General features: G+C 40.4%; 1 protein-coding gene and 1 long non-coding RNA gene across 4 annotated transcripts in view; one reads left to right on the top strand and one right to left on the bottom strand.

Moving 5' to 3' along the window:
- LOC113625694 (uncharacterized) overlaps positions 1 to 10361 on the top strand; it is a 106789-nt gene extending 96428 nt beyond the window's left edge. For 2 of the 3 annotated variants that reach the window (XR_003434799.1, XR_003434798.1), the window contains 2 exons: positions 8056 to 8603; positions 9085 to 10361. This is a non-coding gene — a long non-coding RNA (uncharacterized LOC113625694). Of the gene's footprint in view, positions 1 to 8055; positions 8658 to 9084 lie in introns of all 3 variants that reach the window. The other variant, XR_003434800.1, reaches the window with a different exon arrangement.
- The window catches only part of DCLK1 (doublecortin like kinase 1), a 324314-nt gene that overhangs the window by 22213 nt on the left and 285708 nt on the right, over positions 1 to 16393 (bottom strand). The window contains exons 12-15 of the mRNA XM_027116519.1: positions 10361 to 10494; positions 8572 to 8649; positions 8114 to 8210; positions 5817 to 5897 (exon numbers count right to left, since the gene is read on the bottom strand). Of these exons, the coding sequence (XP_026972320.1) occupies positions 5817 to 5897; positions 8114 to 8210; positions 8572 to 8649; positions 10361 to 10494 (390 nt within the window). The remainder of the gene's footprint in view (positions 1 to 5816; positions 5898 to 8113; positions 8211 to 8571; positions 8650 to 10360; positions 10495 to 16393) is intronic.

Raw genomic sequence — 16393 nt, 5'->3', positions numbered from 1 at the left:
ACACATAGACACACACACACCAGCAACTACAAAATCTGCAGTCTCTGACAATGTTGAAGGCTTTGAGCATCGTTGGATTAAAAGACAAGCAACTGGCTTAGCAGGGCCCCGAGCTGTACCTGAGGCATCCAGATGATAGAGATTTAGCTAACTTACTATCTTGCATCAATAAAATAAATAGGGCCATTAAAAGCACACATTTTTATATATACATCTTCATCGCCACTATTGCGAATAGATTATGTGCCAAAAATGTGCTATGAATTTTCCAAACGTGACAAACCTGGCAGCAGGCTACAGATAGTTCTTGTATTATTACCATACATTCTGGTGTGGAGTCTCCGGGAGGAGTTTCTGAAGTCTGACGCGGGCTGGTTGTGGTTTGTTAGCGGTTTTTGGTTTAGAAAATCCCCATCCACTCCTTGGCAGAGGGTTGCAACTGACAAGAACAAAACTAGTTTGCAAAATGGAAAATGAACCCTCCCAGCTGTCTGGGGGAGACCTAGCCTCCTGGTCCCCGCTCCTCTAGCGGATGTTGGGGAGGAGCCGTCAGGAGGGCTGGGGGGCTCGGTTGTGAAGTCATTCAGCAGAGTGAATTCCTCTCTTTCCTCCAGGAAGCCATTCCAGGGGTCATGCTTTAGGAAACCCTCCTCCCTTCATGGAGTTTTGTTTTTGAATCATGGATCTGGTTTTCAGTCTACTCATTGCCAGACTCTAGTATTAATAATAGCTGTAAATTTATGGGAAGCATGGCAGTCTTGAGCAGTCTGATATTCACTACCAGGATATCCCGACTTCGTTTTAAACAATCCCAGGTACATTAGCACACTCTCCAGTAGCGGGTCCATTTCACAGGCCAGAGTGTGCCCCCTCGACTCTTGTTAACCTTCCCCAGTTGTGCAACATCCCAGGATTTCTGAATCTCTTAGCTTGGCCCTATGTATCCTTTATGTCTACAATTCACTCTGCTCTCGGGGAGAAAATGTGAAGTAAATTAAGATCCACCTTAGAGAAAGGAGAGGGTAAGATGCCCCAATGGAAAGTGGAATCCCATGTCATCATTTACAACTTTATTTATAAGTTGTACATACAGATAGGTGGTTTTATTTATTATTACAGTATCATTGGGGGTTCTCTTAATTTCTAACAACAGTTAGAGGAATGCTTATATATTTTTGTATGGGTAGCACTGATTTTTATGAGCATAGAATAAAAAGCGTATTATCTAGGCTCTTGTTTTTTCTTCTTCCTCGGGTTCTTTATTTCTCGTTGAATATCTTGGCTTAGCAGTATCTTTTCAAAAGAGGTACGTGAGAAAAAGGAGGGAAAATAAAATTTAAAGGCCAGGAAGATGACAGTAAGTCTTGCACCAGCTAAGTAACTACACTTGACTTATTTAAACCAGTCCTTTCCCGTAGGACAGAGGTTCTCTATATTGGTCTCACATTATAGTCACCTGGGAGCTTTTAAAATTCCCAATGCCTAGATGCCAGTGCAGATCAGGATCAGAATCTCTAGAGGCAAAACCCAGGCATCGGACCTCATGCTAGAGACCCCACTGAGCTTCGTGCTAGAGACTTCTTTAAGCCTCATTTTCCTCATCAGGAAAAAAATTGAAGGTAGAACACAGATGGTATGAGGAGAATAACAATGGGATAAGGTAGGTCAAAACTTTGAAAATAAAAATCCAATAATAGTCATCTATTTGAAATAGACTGCTGATAATTTAATCCTAATTACACAGCAAAAAAAAAAAAAAAAAAAAACTTTGGAACTGTCATTTAAGCTTATGAACTTAATCACTAACCTGCATTTTCTACCAACAAAATATCATTTGGGGAGAAAGTGACTCAACCTTCTCCCTAATCCCTGGAATGATCCAGATATATTATTACTGCCTATTCCACTCTCATATGATATGAGCCTAAATCATATGGTTCTCCACTATATGAGTAATAAGGTAAATAAATTTAGCTAGGGAAATTCCTGTTGGTGCTTTGCAGCTACCTTAAGAGATGGCTGTGACACTGGAGAACGCAACAAGCTGTTCATCACATTATCTACGTGGAGTTCGGAGCACACAAACAGGATCATTTTTTTGGATGAGGGGCTTCCACCTTAATCAAGTTTCTCACACGCCAGCGTTGATCACAGTTTCTATTTCATCAGCTCGTAGCTACAGATGATGGAGTTTCGGCCTTCCTCAGACTCAAATTCACCAAATATTTACCAAGTACCTACAGCGTATGAGCACTTAAGACTGTCTGCTCAGGACTTTCAGATATAAAATCCTCTCTCTATCCTCATAACCTGAGAAGTTGATTCTCTTATCTCCCATTTCACAGACAGAAAAACAGGTTCAAAGGCGTGAAATGACTGTCCCAAGGTTACCCAAGGTGAGCTGGTGCTCCTTCCGGGGGTCTACATCCCTCTCCCAGACACCTGGCTGCACACGCTGATGCTGCCTTTGTCCTCTGGCTGGTTAGAACCATCCACTGAGAGGCCTCACTCGTGGCTCCTCCGATAACAGAGCAGAGGTCCAGGACACCGAAGGGCACTCAGAGTGTATAAAAAATAAATGGGGGCCTAGAGGAAGCACCTGGAGTGAGGTTAAAGCAAGTGACTTTTGCTGACTAGATTTTTCTATTCTGTTGCCCTCGCGCTCTGCTCTCTGTTTCATGAGCCTGCCTTTTCAATTCCAAGTGCGCCAGGTGAAAAGGGCATCGTTTATGCGATAAGAGAAAATTAGGACAAATGGGAACGTGGGAAGAGCTTTCTGACGACTTCCTTAGGGCTCATACACTTATTATTACTTCCCCCCCTTAGGTAGCACCCTCTGCAGTGATCAGATATAATTTGATTGCCAAATGCAACATGTCTTGTTAAATGGGCTTCCTTTACATCCCTAATTTATTTATTCTGATTGCTAGGTTCATTTATTGCACTCGGAGACCTCAACAAACACTAAATGCTGGTTGTGAATGCTTATATACATATTTTTTTCATTTATTTTGAGATAAAGAAAATAATCAATTTTCTAACTTAGTTATTTACTATGTAATTTCAAAAGTTAAGCAATCACTTTATATGTTAAGTTTTTTGCCAAAATTGCTATCTTTTTTCCCCTTAGAATCTAAGGTCTGTTATAATTATATTAAAGGGTATTTAAAATTTTTAAATCTCCTAGACAATGCCTTAAATGTTATCCTTGCTCTTAGAAAATGTTTTTAGGGAATCTGAGAGGGAAAACTAAAATGACAGCAGAAGTCCAAGGTCCAGAGGGAGCTGTGGAACCTAATTGTCAGCAAAGTGGGACCACGTGCACAAAGCAGGTTGAGAAGGAAGAAAGTTACCGCTGAGACATGTATACACCGCCCTAGGAAAATGAACAACCTAATTTTTCAAAGGCAACAGCCAGAAGTTGTCTTAATTTTGTGTCTCTACCCAACTGAGTTGGAATATATTGATATAGGGTCATTTGGTCTGGAATCAGGGTAAGGGGTTATTTTGTTTCCAATAACACCCCAGGCCTCTCACATGTGTAGACAAATGTGCTCACATTCACAGAGTTATCTTACAGCAAATATCCATATCCTGCCTGAGCTGGCCCTGCAGGACATCTCTTCCCAGCCTCCTCCAGGAAGAAGCTCTGGCGTCTCCTCCTCTGGGAAGCCTCTCAGGGCACCCTCCCCACACAGGCCAGCTGGGGTGGCTCTTCTCTCACTGCCATGTGACTGCTGTATCAGACAGAGCTCCTGGAGAGCAGGCCCGACAGGGGGTGTCCTCTGATGAAAATGTATTTCAAAATCCAAAATGGCTATTTGTAATCTCTCTCCTCCCCGGCTCTTTGTGAGCCTTCAAAGGCCGTGTTTCAAATTCGGATTTTCCACTGTATTCTGTGTGGTCACACTCTCAGTGTTTCCAGCGCTAACATGCAATTTGACAGTTTGTGGACCGTGGACTTCTAATCAGCATGTAGATCAGTCCAAACCAGCTGCTGCCACTAGGAGAGCCTGCAGCTGGCCTGTGCCTCTTCCACCCTGCACGTCTAAGGGAGAGGCACCACGACCCAGGTAAGTTACTTTGGAAAGACTGCGACCTTGTATGAACAATCATTATAACGATGCTGGTGTACATATAGTGCACTCTTCTGCACTATTCACAGTGCTTTCATGTATAACAGAGAGAGGGTGATGCAGTGAGGTGCGCGGGACTTTAAAGGAAATGGGCTTGAAGTGCCTGCCTGCAAATTCTGGCTCAACCATAAGCACAGCTACTTTGGAAGAGTCATCCATCACAGCCTCAGTCTTTCCATTTGTAAAATGGGCACAATAATACCCACCCTGCTTCTCTTGTAGGCTTATTATTAGGCTTACATGAAATGCTTCCTAACCTTTCCAACTCCATAGAAAAGGATAACTTTTGTTCAGCACCGTAGGGTAAATGCAAAGGTGGTAAGGCTGGAGGTGACAGCTCCTGGACTCTGGCAGCCCTGCCTGACTATCCCAAGGGCTGCGGGGATTAATATCTTCACACGTCTGTACACCAGTTGGGAAGCTCTGCTGTGTAAAAATATTTAACAAACCTTAGCTGTATACCTATACACGCTCGCATTCCTGTATATTCTCCTGTCATATGTGTGTGTGTGTATATATATATATATAAAACCTCCAAGTGGGGTGGGAGGAACCAGGTTCAGGCATGTAAAGTGCTGGAACCTAGGACCATGGGCATCAAGTGGCAGAACATGAACAAGATCCCAAGCTCTTGTCACCTCAGATGCAGTCTGTCTCAACACTGTGCTTTTAATCACACTTCATCCTCAGTCATTAGTTATCTTGGGAAAATACACTTGACTTATCACCGAAGTGATAATTCAGAGAAGTGGAACATTTTGTTGCCTTCATCTTACAGCCAGATCCCTCGAAGCAGCTGGCAAAATTCATACCAATGAGCTAACGATTTTATACCTGTCCCGTGTCTGTACCTATATCCAAATCTATGTCTGTCTTCTATTCTGGTAGCAAGAACCATTAGACCCAGGTATGGAACTTCCACACATGCCAGCAGGGGTTCCAACAGCCCCTGGGTTATCAGTTAATGTATGTGAGGTACTTAAATGGTCCTGGGCAGACACTATAAGCTAAGCACTCTAAATATTTATTATTATTGTTATTCAAAACATCTTTTAAATCAGTTATAGAGAGAGAGAGTCAAAAAATAATGACTCTGCTCTGGAGAATCCTTTCATAGCTAAAGAAATTTCGTCAGACCTTGTACTCAGATAGCAGCAGCAGCATCTGGGAGCTTTTAGAAACTCAGAGCCTCACATCTACTACATTACAATCTGCACTTTAATAAGCCTCCCCCCACCCCCCCACCACATGACTTGTGAGCACAGGCAAGTTTGAGAAGTGCTGCACTGGAGAACTCCAACACTGATGCGGGGACCCTTGGGTCACTGGTATATTTGGTAGAAATGATGCAAAAGCAGCACTGACTCAGAAAATCTGCTCTGTATTATTGATGGATGCAGCCCTAATCTGGACCATAGGATGCAGTTCCCCGGTAGAAGGCAGTCCCGTCTGAATCAAATGAAATGCTCTGTGCAAGGGACCGTGAGAACACATGTCAGCACAGATACATCAGAGGCCCTTGTGGAACAAGGCTGAGATCCTGTAACTGTTCTGGCATGTTTGAGAGAGAGGAACAGACACAAACACAACACTTTAAAAAGGAGGCAACATCATTAGGAAAGCTGCAATTTGAAAAAGGAATGTTCGGAGTAAATACAGGGAAGGGAGGAAGTTACTTACATTAACCCAGGGATGTTCGAGGACCTGCACGGCTGAAAATCGCTGATCTACATCCACCAACAGCATCATGGTAATGAGCTCCTGTGAAAGGAAACATTCAATGCCATTTGTGTCTAACACTGAAGGTAAAAATCCAGGCGTTTTCAAGAGCAGAGGTTCTCTTTTCGTTTGGAAAACATCTGTAAAAGCTCTAAACCTTGAATATATCGACTCAACTTACCTATAGCTACCTAACACCTTTTAAAGGAAAGGCGAATTTTTGGAATTATAAAGATATAGCTTGTAGTTGAGAGAGAAAAAAATAAATATTAAAATCAATTTCATAAAAATATTTTTAGTATAAAGGGAATAAAGTATTTTGCACTCTAAAGACAGATTCCAAATTATTTAATATAGAAGTCACATTTTAAAAACACTTTAAAATTTCACTTTGGCAGCTGAAGGGAAAAATGGATTTTTTTTCCTCCTAACTGCAAGAGGGCATATTTTGGTTTGAAAGAAAGGAATGAGGAAAGACATACGGAATTGCCAACAGCTAGTTGGTAAAACAGAAACTATTCTTTAGTAGCCGAAGAATTCAGAGGAAATCTGTTGAAAATGATTCAAAACTTTCCAGATCAATCAATAAAAGTAAAATAGAACCATCATGAAGCAAATGATTAAATGGCTCTGAAATTTATTTGCACCAGAAAAGCACGGCTTTGGCTTTAATGATGAGTCTGTCAGACATCTGTCTACTTTGGATTAGAAGCTCCCGTGTAACAAAATGGTTAGGTACGTGTTACCTGGTCCCTCCTAAGCATAGGCTCTGAGTACCGCTCCATGACCGGGACGATTTATTTCCAATGATGTAGAGATTCTACCTTCACTTTCTAACTTGGGCCAGGATTCAATTAAAGCAACTACTATCTATGTGTGATGCTGCTGGCAGGCGCCATGGGGGTGCAGGGGATAGTCCTATCGGTCAGTGACTTTGAGCCCTTGAGTTATGAAGTGACAGCACTGAGACTTGGGACAGGTTCCTGAACTGTCTGCTCACAGGTGAAAACACCTCCAGCCCCACCTCTGTGGCTATATCATCCCATCTCCTTTTACTTTTGTGGCTTTTCTTTGACACTTCTCCCAGTTCCCCACATTTTCCTATGGCTAGAGGTAGATTCCTGGACAGTTGAAGAAAATGAGAGATTTGGGCCCAATATGCATCATTTTCCATGGCAAGTGGCCAGGCCTAAGGAGTCAGATTTTAAATTGAACTCATACTCAGGACACAGCAAAAGGAAAGGCATGTATATTGAATAATCAAAAGATAATTAGTTCTCAACATCAGTTTTCCAAAAATTTAAGTCAGTGCTTGGAGACATAATTTTAAGGGATCAATTTAAAAGTTTTCATTTTTGATTTCAGGGTCTACTAATGTCTCTGTGCGAGATTTTTAGTTTTCTTAGAGATTGATCTTTTAGTTTAATGGGACAAAAACCATATGCTTTGTTCCCCTCTGCCTCTAAATCCTGGCTGTCTTTCAAGGTCCAAGTTACATCATAGCTTCCCCATGATGTCTTTCTTGATCATCTTAACCCATGTTGTGCTTTCTCCACTTTAATTGATTAACTGTTTAATTCACTCATTCATTTATTCATTCATTCGTGCAATATACATTGAGCATCAGTTAGTTGCTGGTCACTATCTAGGCACTGATGATACAGAAATGAATACAATAGACAAAAATCCTTGTCTTGACAGAAATTATACCCTAGTGAGGAGAGTTAGAAAATAAACTACATAAATACAATATATCCACCTATCTATATCCATCTAGATAAGCAGACAGATACAGAGAGGTAGTTAGATGGTATACCAGATGGACACAGAGTGTAAGTGTTACAGAGAAAAATAAAGCAAAGGACGATAAGGTCAGCCAGGTAGGGGTTAAGAGCTGCAACTGGAAAAGCTTCACTGAGAAGATGACATTAAGTCAAGATCCGAGAGAGGTGAAGCAATAAGCTATACAGAAGTCTGAGGTGGGCTCAAGCCAGGTGTGGGCGGGGCATCACTAGAGGCTACAGCAATACAGCTGGAATGGCCACAGGGAGGGATGAGCCAGGGAAGCAGAAGCAGTCGATGAGTTGGGATGGCTACGGACAGATGACTCTTCGGATGTGAGCTCTTGGGAAAGTTAGTAATCATGACTAAAATGCATACAGAAATCATATTTACGATATCATTTGTTTCTTTGATTCAGAATCAATAATTCCATTGAGACGCACGCTATAAGGAAGAGGAAAGCACTGGAAACCTACCTTTGCAGAATCAGAAACGTTATCCCAGTATGGAGAAGGGAAGTCCACTTGCCCCATCAAAATCTGATCAAAAAGCACCTCCTGGTCATCACCGCTTCTGTTTAGATGAAGGACAACAACGAGGAATAAACAGCAGGAAAATGCCAACTCAGGGTGTATCTTTTCATTCTTATGCATTGAAGCCCTTCCTTTCCCCACAAATGTGTAAAATGTGTGTTTTTAAGCAATTCAAAATGTCAGTATGGAGCTGTTTTGGCAAATTAAGAAAGAATGAGTTTTTAAATTATATGAGGAAGATTTATGGAAGGCATGTAAATCAGCGTGCACAACATGGAAAAAATAACAAGTTCTTATGCTCTTTTCCAGCTGTAGGCTCCTTTGTGCGGGGAGGCCGAATGGATCATTCAGAGAAGGGAGAAATGCTTTGTTGGTGCTGAATAAAAGATCGCTGCCCATACCCACGGAATGGAGGGAAACCACAGAGCAGGATGTAAGTGATTACACCAGCTGCCCAGATGTCCACCTTGAGGCCATATCTGAAAAAGTAAGTGATGTCAGAGTTAGCAAAGTCAGGCCAGGACAAATTACGGGGCACGGTAAAATAAACGACTCTTCTATCATAAACCAAAACCCAAACCAAACAGAATTTTAAAAACCCACAACAAACACTAAACTACAACCCACTGGCTTAACAGAATTCAAGAAAAGAATAATAATAAAAAGAAAAGACTATCTAAGGCACATGACTAAAAATAAAAATGCCTACTTCATATCTAAATATCAGTAAGTGAAGGCTTTCAGCAAAAATGTTTATTATAGTCATATCAGTTTTCAGATAGAGATGGACCCCTGAGACTATTTCACTCCTGAATTTTAGAAATAATAATTACACAGATGACATTTTCCAATTTATAAAGCACTGACATACATTATCTGATTTTGTTTTCCCAACAACTCTGTAATTTGTACAGGATGAATATTCCTGCCTGTTTTAAAGAACAGAAACCCGAGGTTCAGAGGGTAAATAATTTTGCTCAAGATCTCACAATTAGTGGCACAGCTGAGTTCCAGCCAAGGTTTTCAAGAGCTGAACCAAATCCTCCTTCGACCCCACACCACCCCTTCGCAGCAGGCCATCAGAGCACCCAACAGAGATAACGGCATTGCCTCGAGGGAGGTCAGGCATGGCTATAGATTGTGGGCTCGCAATTGACTCAAATCTGATGAATAAAAAAGTGCTCATTACCTCACACCTCACTCTGGGGATTTCTCCTCTCATCTGTTCTGTATTTATGCCTTTCTGGTCTATGGTACAAGCAGAAAAACTATCTCCACCTGTCACAGTGGAAGATACTACCTAGATTGTGAGGTTTGGGTTGGTGCCACTAATGGGAAGAAATAGTCAGGCTGTCCTTGCTGTGGCCCAACCTTCTGTTTAAGGACAGTGCTTCAGAACCCTGCTGCTGATCCTTGGCAAGAAATGGGGCTCTTCACTGAAAGAGCCTTTTACTCACCTAGACCTGAGTTCAAATGCTGACTCAGCTACTATCTAGTCATGAGCTTCTAAGTCAATCATCAGAGACTGAGTTTATTCAGATGCAAAATGGGAATCATATCATCTACTGGAAGAGTAAGAATTAAGTAAAGGAGCCTGGCATATAGTAGTAGGTCCTTAGTTAAGCATTAGGCCACCCCACAATCTCCCCCCATTCTAGAGATTTTCATTCATCTGTGTCCGCTGCACTCAGAAACCAGCCAGTTCCCAGGGGCCCTCAGATGTCTGAGGGTATCTGCACTCCACAGATAATCAGTGGGCTGCCAAGAGGACCAAAATGGGACCGGAACTGGAGAATAAGGACAGCTGAGAGAAGTAACCACAGTAGACTGGACTCACTGCACACAGCGATGTCTGTTTCTTTTTGCTCCAATAGCTAGTTAATTACCATCATAGTTAATTACTATGTTTCTCTGTTAGTCCAAACATTTTTTACTAAGGGGTTAATAACTGCCATTCTACCTTTAACAAAGGCCAAAAGGAAGCCTTAAACAAGATGGTAGTAACTGGCAACTTGATGGGAAAAACAGAGAAAATGGCTCCCACTTTCAAGTCAAAAAAAAAAAAAGTGAAAAATATATGATAACTAGTTCTGTCTGGATGGGACAGAACACTCCTATTTCTTCTATCCTTGAAGCCAACTAGCTATTTTGCAAGCACAGTACTGCAGTAAATGCACAAGAAGTGTTTACCCGGTCTCTGCAATGATTTCAGGGGCCACATATGTCGGGGTGCCACACACGGTGTACAGGGGGCCATCTACAATGGTGGCCAGTCCAAAGTCGCCCAGCTTCAGCGATTTGCTGCCGTCTTGGTGTTCGTACACCTAAAGTAAAAGTGAAATTGCCTTAAAACCAAGAGCTCAAAAGTTCTTTCCTAAAGAAATGAAGGGCACCGTGGTTTAAATTTAATATATGTTGATCTAAAACAAATAGACTGCCAGATGTTTCTCTAGCAGAGATGGGTTTATTTGGGATGAGCACAGGATTGCAATTCGGGGTCTGCACCCATGGCAAGTCATGTCCAAGTCCCCACACGGCAAGGGAGGGAGATGCATTTACAAAGAGGTAAAGGCAGTTGGGAGGGTTGTAGAAAACAAGGAGTCCATGGCTTTTCATGGGTTGAGTCCTTGCCAGGAAAAAAAGAGGAGTCTTTCTTCTTCCTGTTGGGCTCTGCTATGATCACAGGGAGTGAGAACGCCGCTTCTGGTCTCCTGACTCTATTTAATTGAGGTTTTGGTATATTAATATTTTACCTGTATTTATTATAAAATAAAAAAATCAGGCAATTATGCAAGGATATACATACAAGAACATCTGTATATTACTGCAGAATTGAAAACATGGTGAAGAACCCGCAAATGGAAATTTGTTAAATAAATTACGGTATGTTCATACAATGGGAGGCTACATGACCATTACAATGGTGATGTGGGTTTACATTTATTGAAATGAATCAAGTTTGGGAAGTGAGGACAGACTTCAGACTGGTGTTTATAAAATGTCTATTAAAGAAACAAATATGTACAAAGAAAAATGTCTGGAAGAGCATCATATTGGTGTGTCTGTCTCTGGGTAGTAAGGTTATAGGAGATTTTTCTTCCTTTTGCTTATCTGTGTTCGATGTTTGCTACAATTCAAATTGATCTGCAGAATACAATGAAATACAGCAAGTTTCTAGTGTAAAATCTCCAATTTATGAAAATAATTACCTCTCCATTTTAATATATCAGAAGCTTTAAAAACGCAACTCTTCAGTAAATTGAACAAAAAATCCACACGTCTATTAAAATACCTTATTTTCAGTGCCCCACTTTTCCAACAAGATTTACATTTTTTTATTAATAATTGAAAGGGATATTAACATTTCATTTCACCTGTGGCAATCTGGGAAGATTTATCCGGTGCAGAGTCAGCATTCTGTCCAGGTTTCCTTATTAAGGCAGTAAAAATCTCTAGTCTCTCACCCAACAAATCTAGAAAAGGATGCATGTGACCATAGGCAAGTACTTAAACTGCTTTAATTCTAGCCCACGATCAAACCAAATGGATCTGTTCTAAAAAGTATGCCAAACAACGTCTATTATTTCAAAGAAAAGATCAAAGGGCATTCAGAATTCTAATTCAGAGCCCTCCACTGGAATCAAGAGATACAGAAAAGAGAGCCACAGTAAAAGGCAGTTGCCAGGAGACGCCTCAAGGAAATGGTGAAGTTTTTCACGTACATCAAAATAATTCATCCAGCCAGTCGAGGCCTGCATTTTCTCCTGTTATCGCTCTATGATCATCTGTACTTGCTACAGCAGTTGGAACCTCACGCACAGCAAGGCACATCTCCACACATTAGGAACACCGCTACCGTTCACACACCATGTCTGCCTTCCTTTGGAAAAAGCAGATTTCACTTTTCAGTTCACTGCAGCCTCAAGTGCAGATGTTTGGCCAGCTAAGCTGCAGTATCAGCAATGATCATTTGGATCTCACTGTTTTGGCAGAAAAAAGGCAGTCAGATCCTCCTCTCTGGAGAGACTGTGTCATTTCTGGGCAGAAAATATTTGTTTACATTTTCTCCACGTTCAGAACATGCAGTCCTCTCCCTGAGGGCTCAACCACGATCAAGTCTGGGCTGCCCTCAGGCAGGTATCCAGAGGCTTTCAGGGCCACCTGCACCTGGGTTGTCAGGGCAAGGACAGCTATATGTCCCCCACAGATGTGGCTTTGCCCAGTTGTCCTCTGAGATGGACACTGTCCTCCCTAGTTTAATGAAGCAGCCAACCAGCCCTGGTCAGCATAAACAAGTTTGAATCATGGACTTTGAGGCCTCAGAGCTACAACACACAATATCCTCCCCAGTCTAAATGCTCTCAGGCAAAAGAAATCCCTAAACTGTAGTCTTAGCATGTCAGCCATTCAGGTCATTCAAAAGACACGCGAATGTTTTTCATGAAAAGAAATCTGAGCTGGAAATACCTAGTAGATCATCTAGTTTATTTCCCAGACACAGCAGAATTGTTTACTTCCCTAATTCCATTTTGTTACCAATAACCTTTCTAAAATGCAGAATAAGCTCTTGCTTTGATGTTCTGTTAGGTCCAAACGTTCATGGTGCGTGTTTTGTGAGGTGGTGCAGGTTTCAAACTACACAGCTCCATTTATACAGGGATTCTGTGGCTTTTTTTCTAAACATACTATCCATAATCACCCAACTCTATTCCAAAGTTGGACAAAAGCAGATATTGGCAGAGGCAGTCATAAGTCACATTTTAGTTCAGAATATGACCACGTAATTCTCCTCCATGTACCAAAGGCTTTCTTTTTAAGCATCTACATTTTAATAGGAATTCCATCGTACATATAGCCATATGCCAGTTATATTTAATATAGCTGAGCAATAAAGTTCAAAGTCTCAATAACTAAGAAAAAAAGCACTAAAAACTTACCTAAAGTAAAGAAAATGAAGATTATTTAACAGTAATAATTTTCTTAAAATAAACCAGCATCATTTAAATGAAATATGTAGAATCTATCATTTTAATGTTCTTTTCATCTCTCTTTACTCACTTCTACATATCCCCTGTTTTTTTGCTTTGAAAACCATATAGTAGAATTTTCATGAACATATAAAGAGGTTAAAGTGATGCTTATGAGAGACAGTAAGAGCTAAGAGACAAAGGTCTAATCCACATAATTGAAAACATTTCTAGACCCAAGTACATTTGAAATGCTTCAGCAAAATGTTTTTGCAGGTGAATAAATGCGCAGGCCTCTCATTTGGAATTCTGTTTAACTTACTTACCGTCAGGCAGGGCAGGAAACAAGGTTGCTTTGGGTTTTTCTCTGTCAACACTTGGGGAGAAGGATACAGAAGAATATATTGTAGTGTTTCCTCTCCTCCCCTGGGAGAGCGCCTTTCCTAAGTGCTGCAATGGGCCCACCTCACAACTGGACTCCCCAGAGCGCCTGCTGCCGCCTGAAGTGTACTCACTCTTATTTCTTACCAAGCCATTTACAGAGGGGCAGGATTGAGGCCATTTAAAAAAGTAATTAAAACTTCGTTAAAAATCACAGATTGCTGAATACATGTGTTTCAAACGTGCACGTGCACGCACACACACATCCTCACAAAACCATCTCCAGAAAGTATTTTCCCAAATGGCAGCTATAAATTCACTTTGAACTAAGTTTTTAATTAAACGTTAGGAGTCGGAAAAGCTTCTAACACATTCGCATCCAAAACACAGAGTCCTTGGCTTCTCCCACTCTCTGAATCGGCTTCCTTAGCTTGTCTCCTCACCCTGACCTTCTTTCAGAAAGAACCTTAACAGGCTGCAAGTATAAGCTTGGACAGGCTGACCCAGCAAGTGGGGTTCTGGTGTAAGAAGAAATTTTTTGCTGTGACTGTATTTTAAAGCCGCCATAACATATGCGCCACACGTGAGGTGGGGTACGTTAATTGCCAGTCAAAGAGTATTCACAACATGAGATATAATTTTATGTTCATCCCACGCCCTTTAAATACTGTAGATGCTCCCCCCACGTTTTAAACAACGAGGGCTATTAAAGAGACGGGGATTAGTGCAAATTACCCAGTATGTACTGCTTTCACTGTTTTAACTAAGCAATAAAACTGTGTAATTGTACAACACTAATTGAATGCAGCTACACATAATTGTGGGCTGCCATATGTATCCTATTACCATAAAGACTGTCAGTATTTTGTAAGCTACTCTTGTGATCACTGCAGATGGCTACAGTCAGAAAAGTTGTTCTCTAGGGTTTATTATATGGCTATAAAGACATCCCATGATTTGACAGACTAAATGTGTTAAATGGCAACAATTATGAAAAAGGTTCCAATTAAAAGCTGAAGGCATGTCCTACCAAGAATAGATCTAGTGAAAGGTCAGGTACGTAGGTTTTTGGCATACTGGTATTTTACACAGGAATTTTCTTTTTTAAAGAAGAGTTTTATTTTTGTTTCTTTTTCGTTTATTTGGGGTTTCGCAGTGGCTGTAACTTGCTGAACAGTAGATGTTTGGGCATATGCCTGATTTCCCTTGGATCAGAAACTGAGACCATCTGAAAAAGTTATTTGAAAAAATAAAAGATTTAATATAGTCATAAAATGCAGCCGGTGGCCATAAAATAATGTGAAAATTCACAGATAACGTGAACCCAGTCAAATGGTTTCTGAGATTCCCATAATAGAGAACTAAGAGCTGACTAATATAACAGATGTGTTGGAACAAACACAATTCTCAATGATAGTATGAATTCAAGGAAAACCTCGTTGAAATGCTGGCTAATGAATCGTTAGTAACCACTGAAATAGTTTTCACAGAGGAGCTCAGGAGGTACTAAAAATTATTTCACCAAATAGAATTTAACAAAACTGGCATGAAATTGACAAAGCCATGAAAAAAAAGTGAATTTAGTTTTTAACAAATATGGTATCTTTTTAAAAAAGACATTGATTTTCTTCTAGCCAAGGTATTTGGCCTTTATGATGTTTCCTAAAACCAGTGGATTAAATTTAACCTTTAATCTTTAAGAAGTGAAGTGTAACAACATTTATGCAGGGAATTATTTTGCAAAATGCACTTTATAGTCTCCATACTTTGAATTAAACTTCCTGGAAAAAAAAAATTAACTCTTAAAAGAACCAAATTCAAAAAAAAAAAACACAAATTCATTTTATACCCACATGTAAAACCTTTATGAAACAAAAAATTAGATGAAATAATAAAAATAGTAAAAGTTGTACAGAAGTCAGAAGCGGGGCAACATTAGAAGAAAAAATAAAATAGCTTCTCAAAGTGTTACCCTAGAGATATCTGGGAAGATGGAGAAGTGAATAGAAACTCCAGGAAACCTGATTCTCATCCCTCCTTTAAAACAGTCTTGAAACTATCTAGAAAGGAGTTCGATGCAGCTGCAGTGAGATGCACAAAACATGCACATTCTGGATTCTGTAGTAATTGCACATCCCAGGATTTTGTTAAAATTGTGGAAACTCAATGTCACTGCAATTCTTAAAAACTGTTACATTTTTGTCACACAAGGAATATCCAATATGTCATTGTAGGAAAATTAGAAAAGACAGATAATTACAGAAAGAAAGGAATTAAACTCACCCATAATCTTGACACCTGAAAATAGCCACTGTTAACCTTTGGGGTATAAACTTCCAAGAGCTTTCTTTTTCTCCCTTTCCTGTTTTTCTCTTTTCACTGGACAATATATCCTGAATGTTTGCCCAAGTGAATAAGCGTATATTTACATCACGATTTTCAGTGGCTGCTGGATACTCCACTGTATGGATGCACCATAATAATAATAATCCCCCAAACTACCACCACTGCTGTTTATTGAGCCCCTGCCAGGCCTCCTGTTTAGGACTTCATGCTCAATATCCCATTTGATCTTCACAAAAATACCATTAAGTAATATTACTGCTATTTTGCAGATTAAAAAATTGAGGATCAGAGATGTTACGTAACTTGACAAATGTTACACAGCTAATAAGTGGCAGAGCCAGAACTTAAGCTCGGGCATGTCCAAGTCCATTATTCTAACCAGGATGTCCGCCTGCCTCCATATCATTATTTAAAAAATCAGTGCCCTGACGTAAGTTGTTTCTATATATATATATTTTTTTTTCTTTCCATACCAAAAAACACTGGGATGACCATCCCTATGTATGTATACGTATCTGACACTTTTTCT

The sequence above is a fragment of the Aethalodelphis obliquidens genome, unplaced genomic scaffold (genome assembly GCF_003676395.1).
Source record: "Aethalodelphis obliquidens isolate GAN/ISIS:26980383/991018 unplaced genomic scaffold, ASM367639v1 scaffold16, whole genome shotgun sequence".
Lineage (NCBI taxonomy): Eukaryota > Metazoa > Chordata > Mammalia > Artiodactyla > Delphinidae > Aethalodelphis > Aethalodelphis obliquidens.
This window is presented reverse-complemented; position numbering and strand designations above follow the sequence as displayed.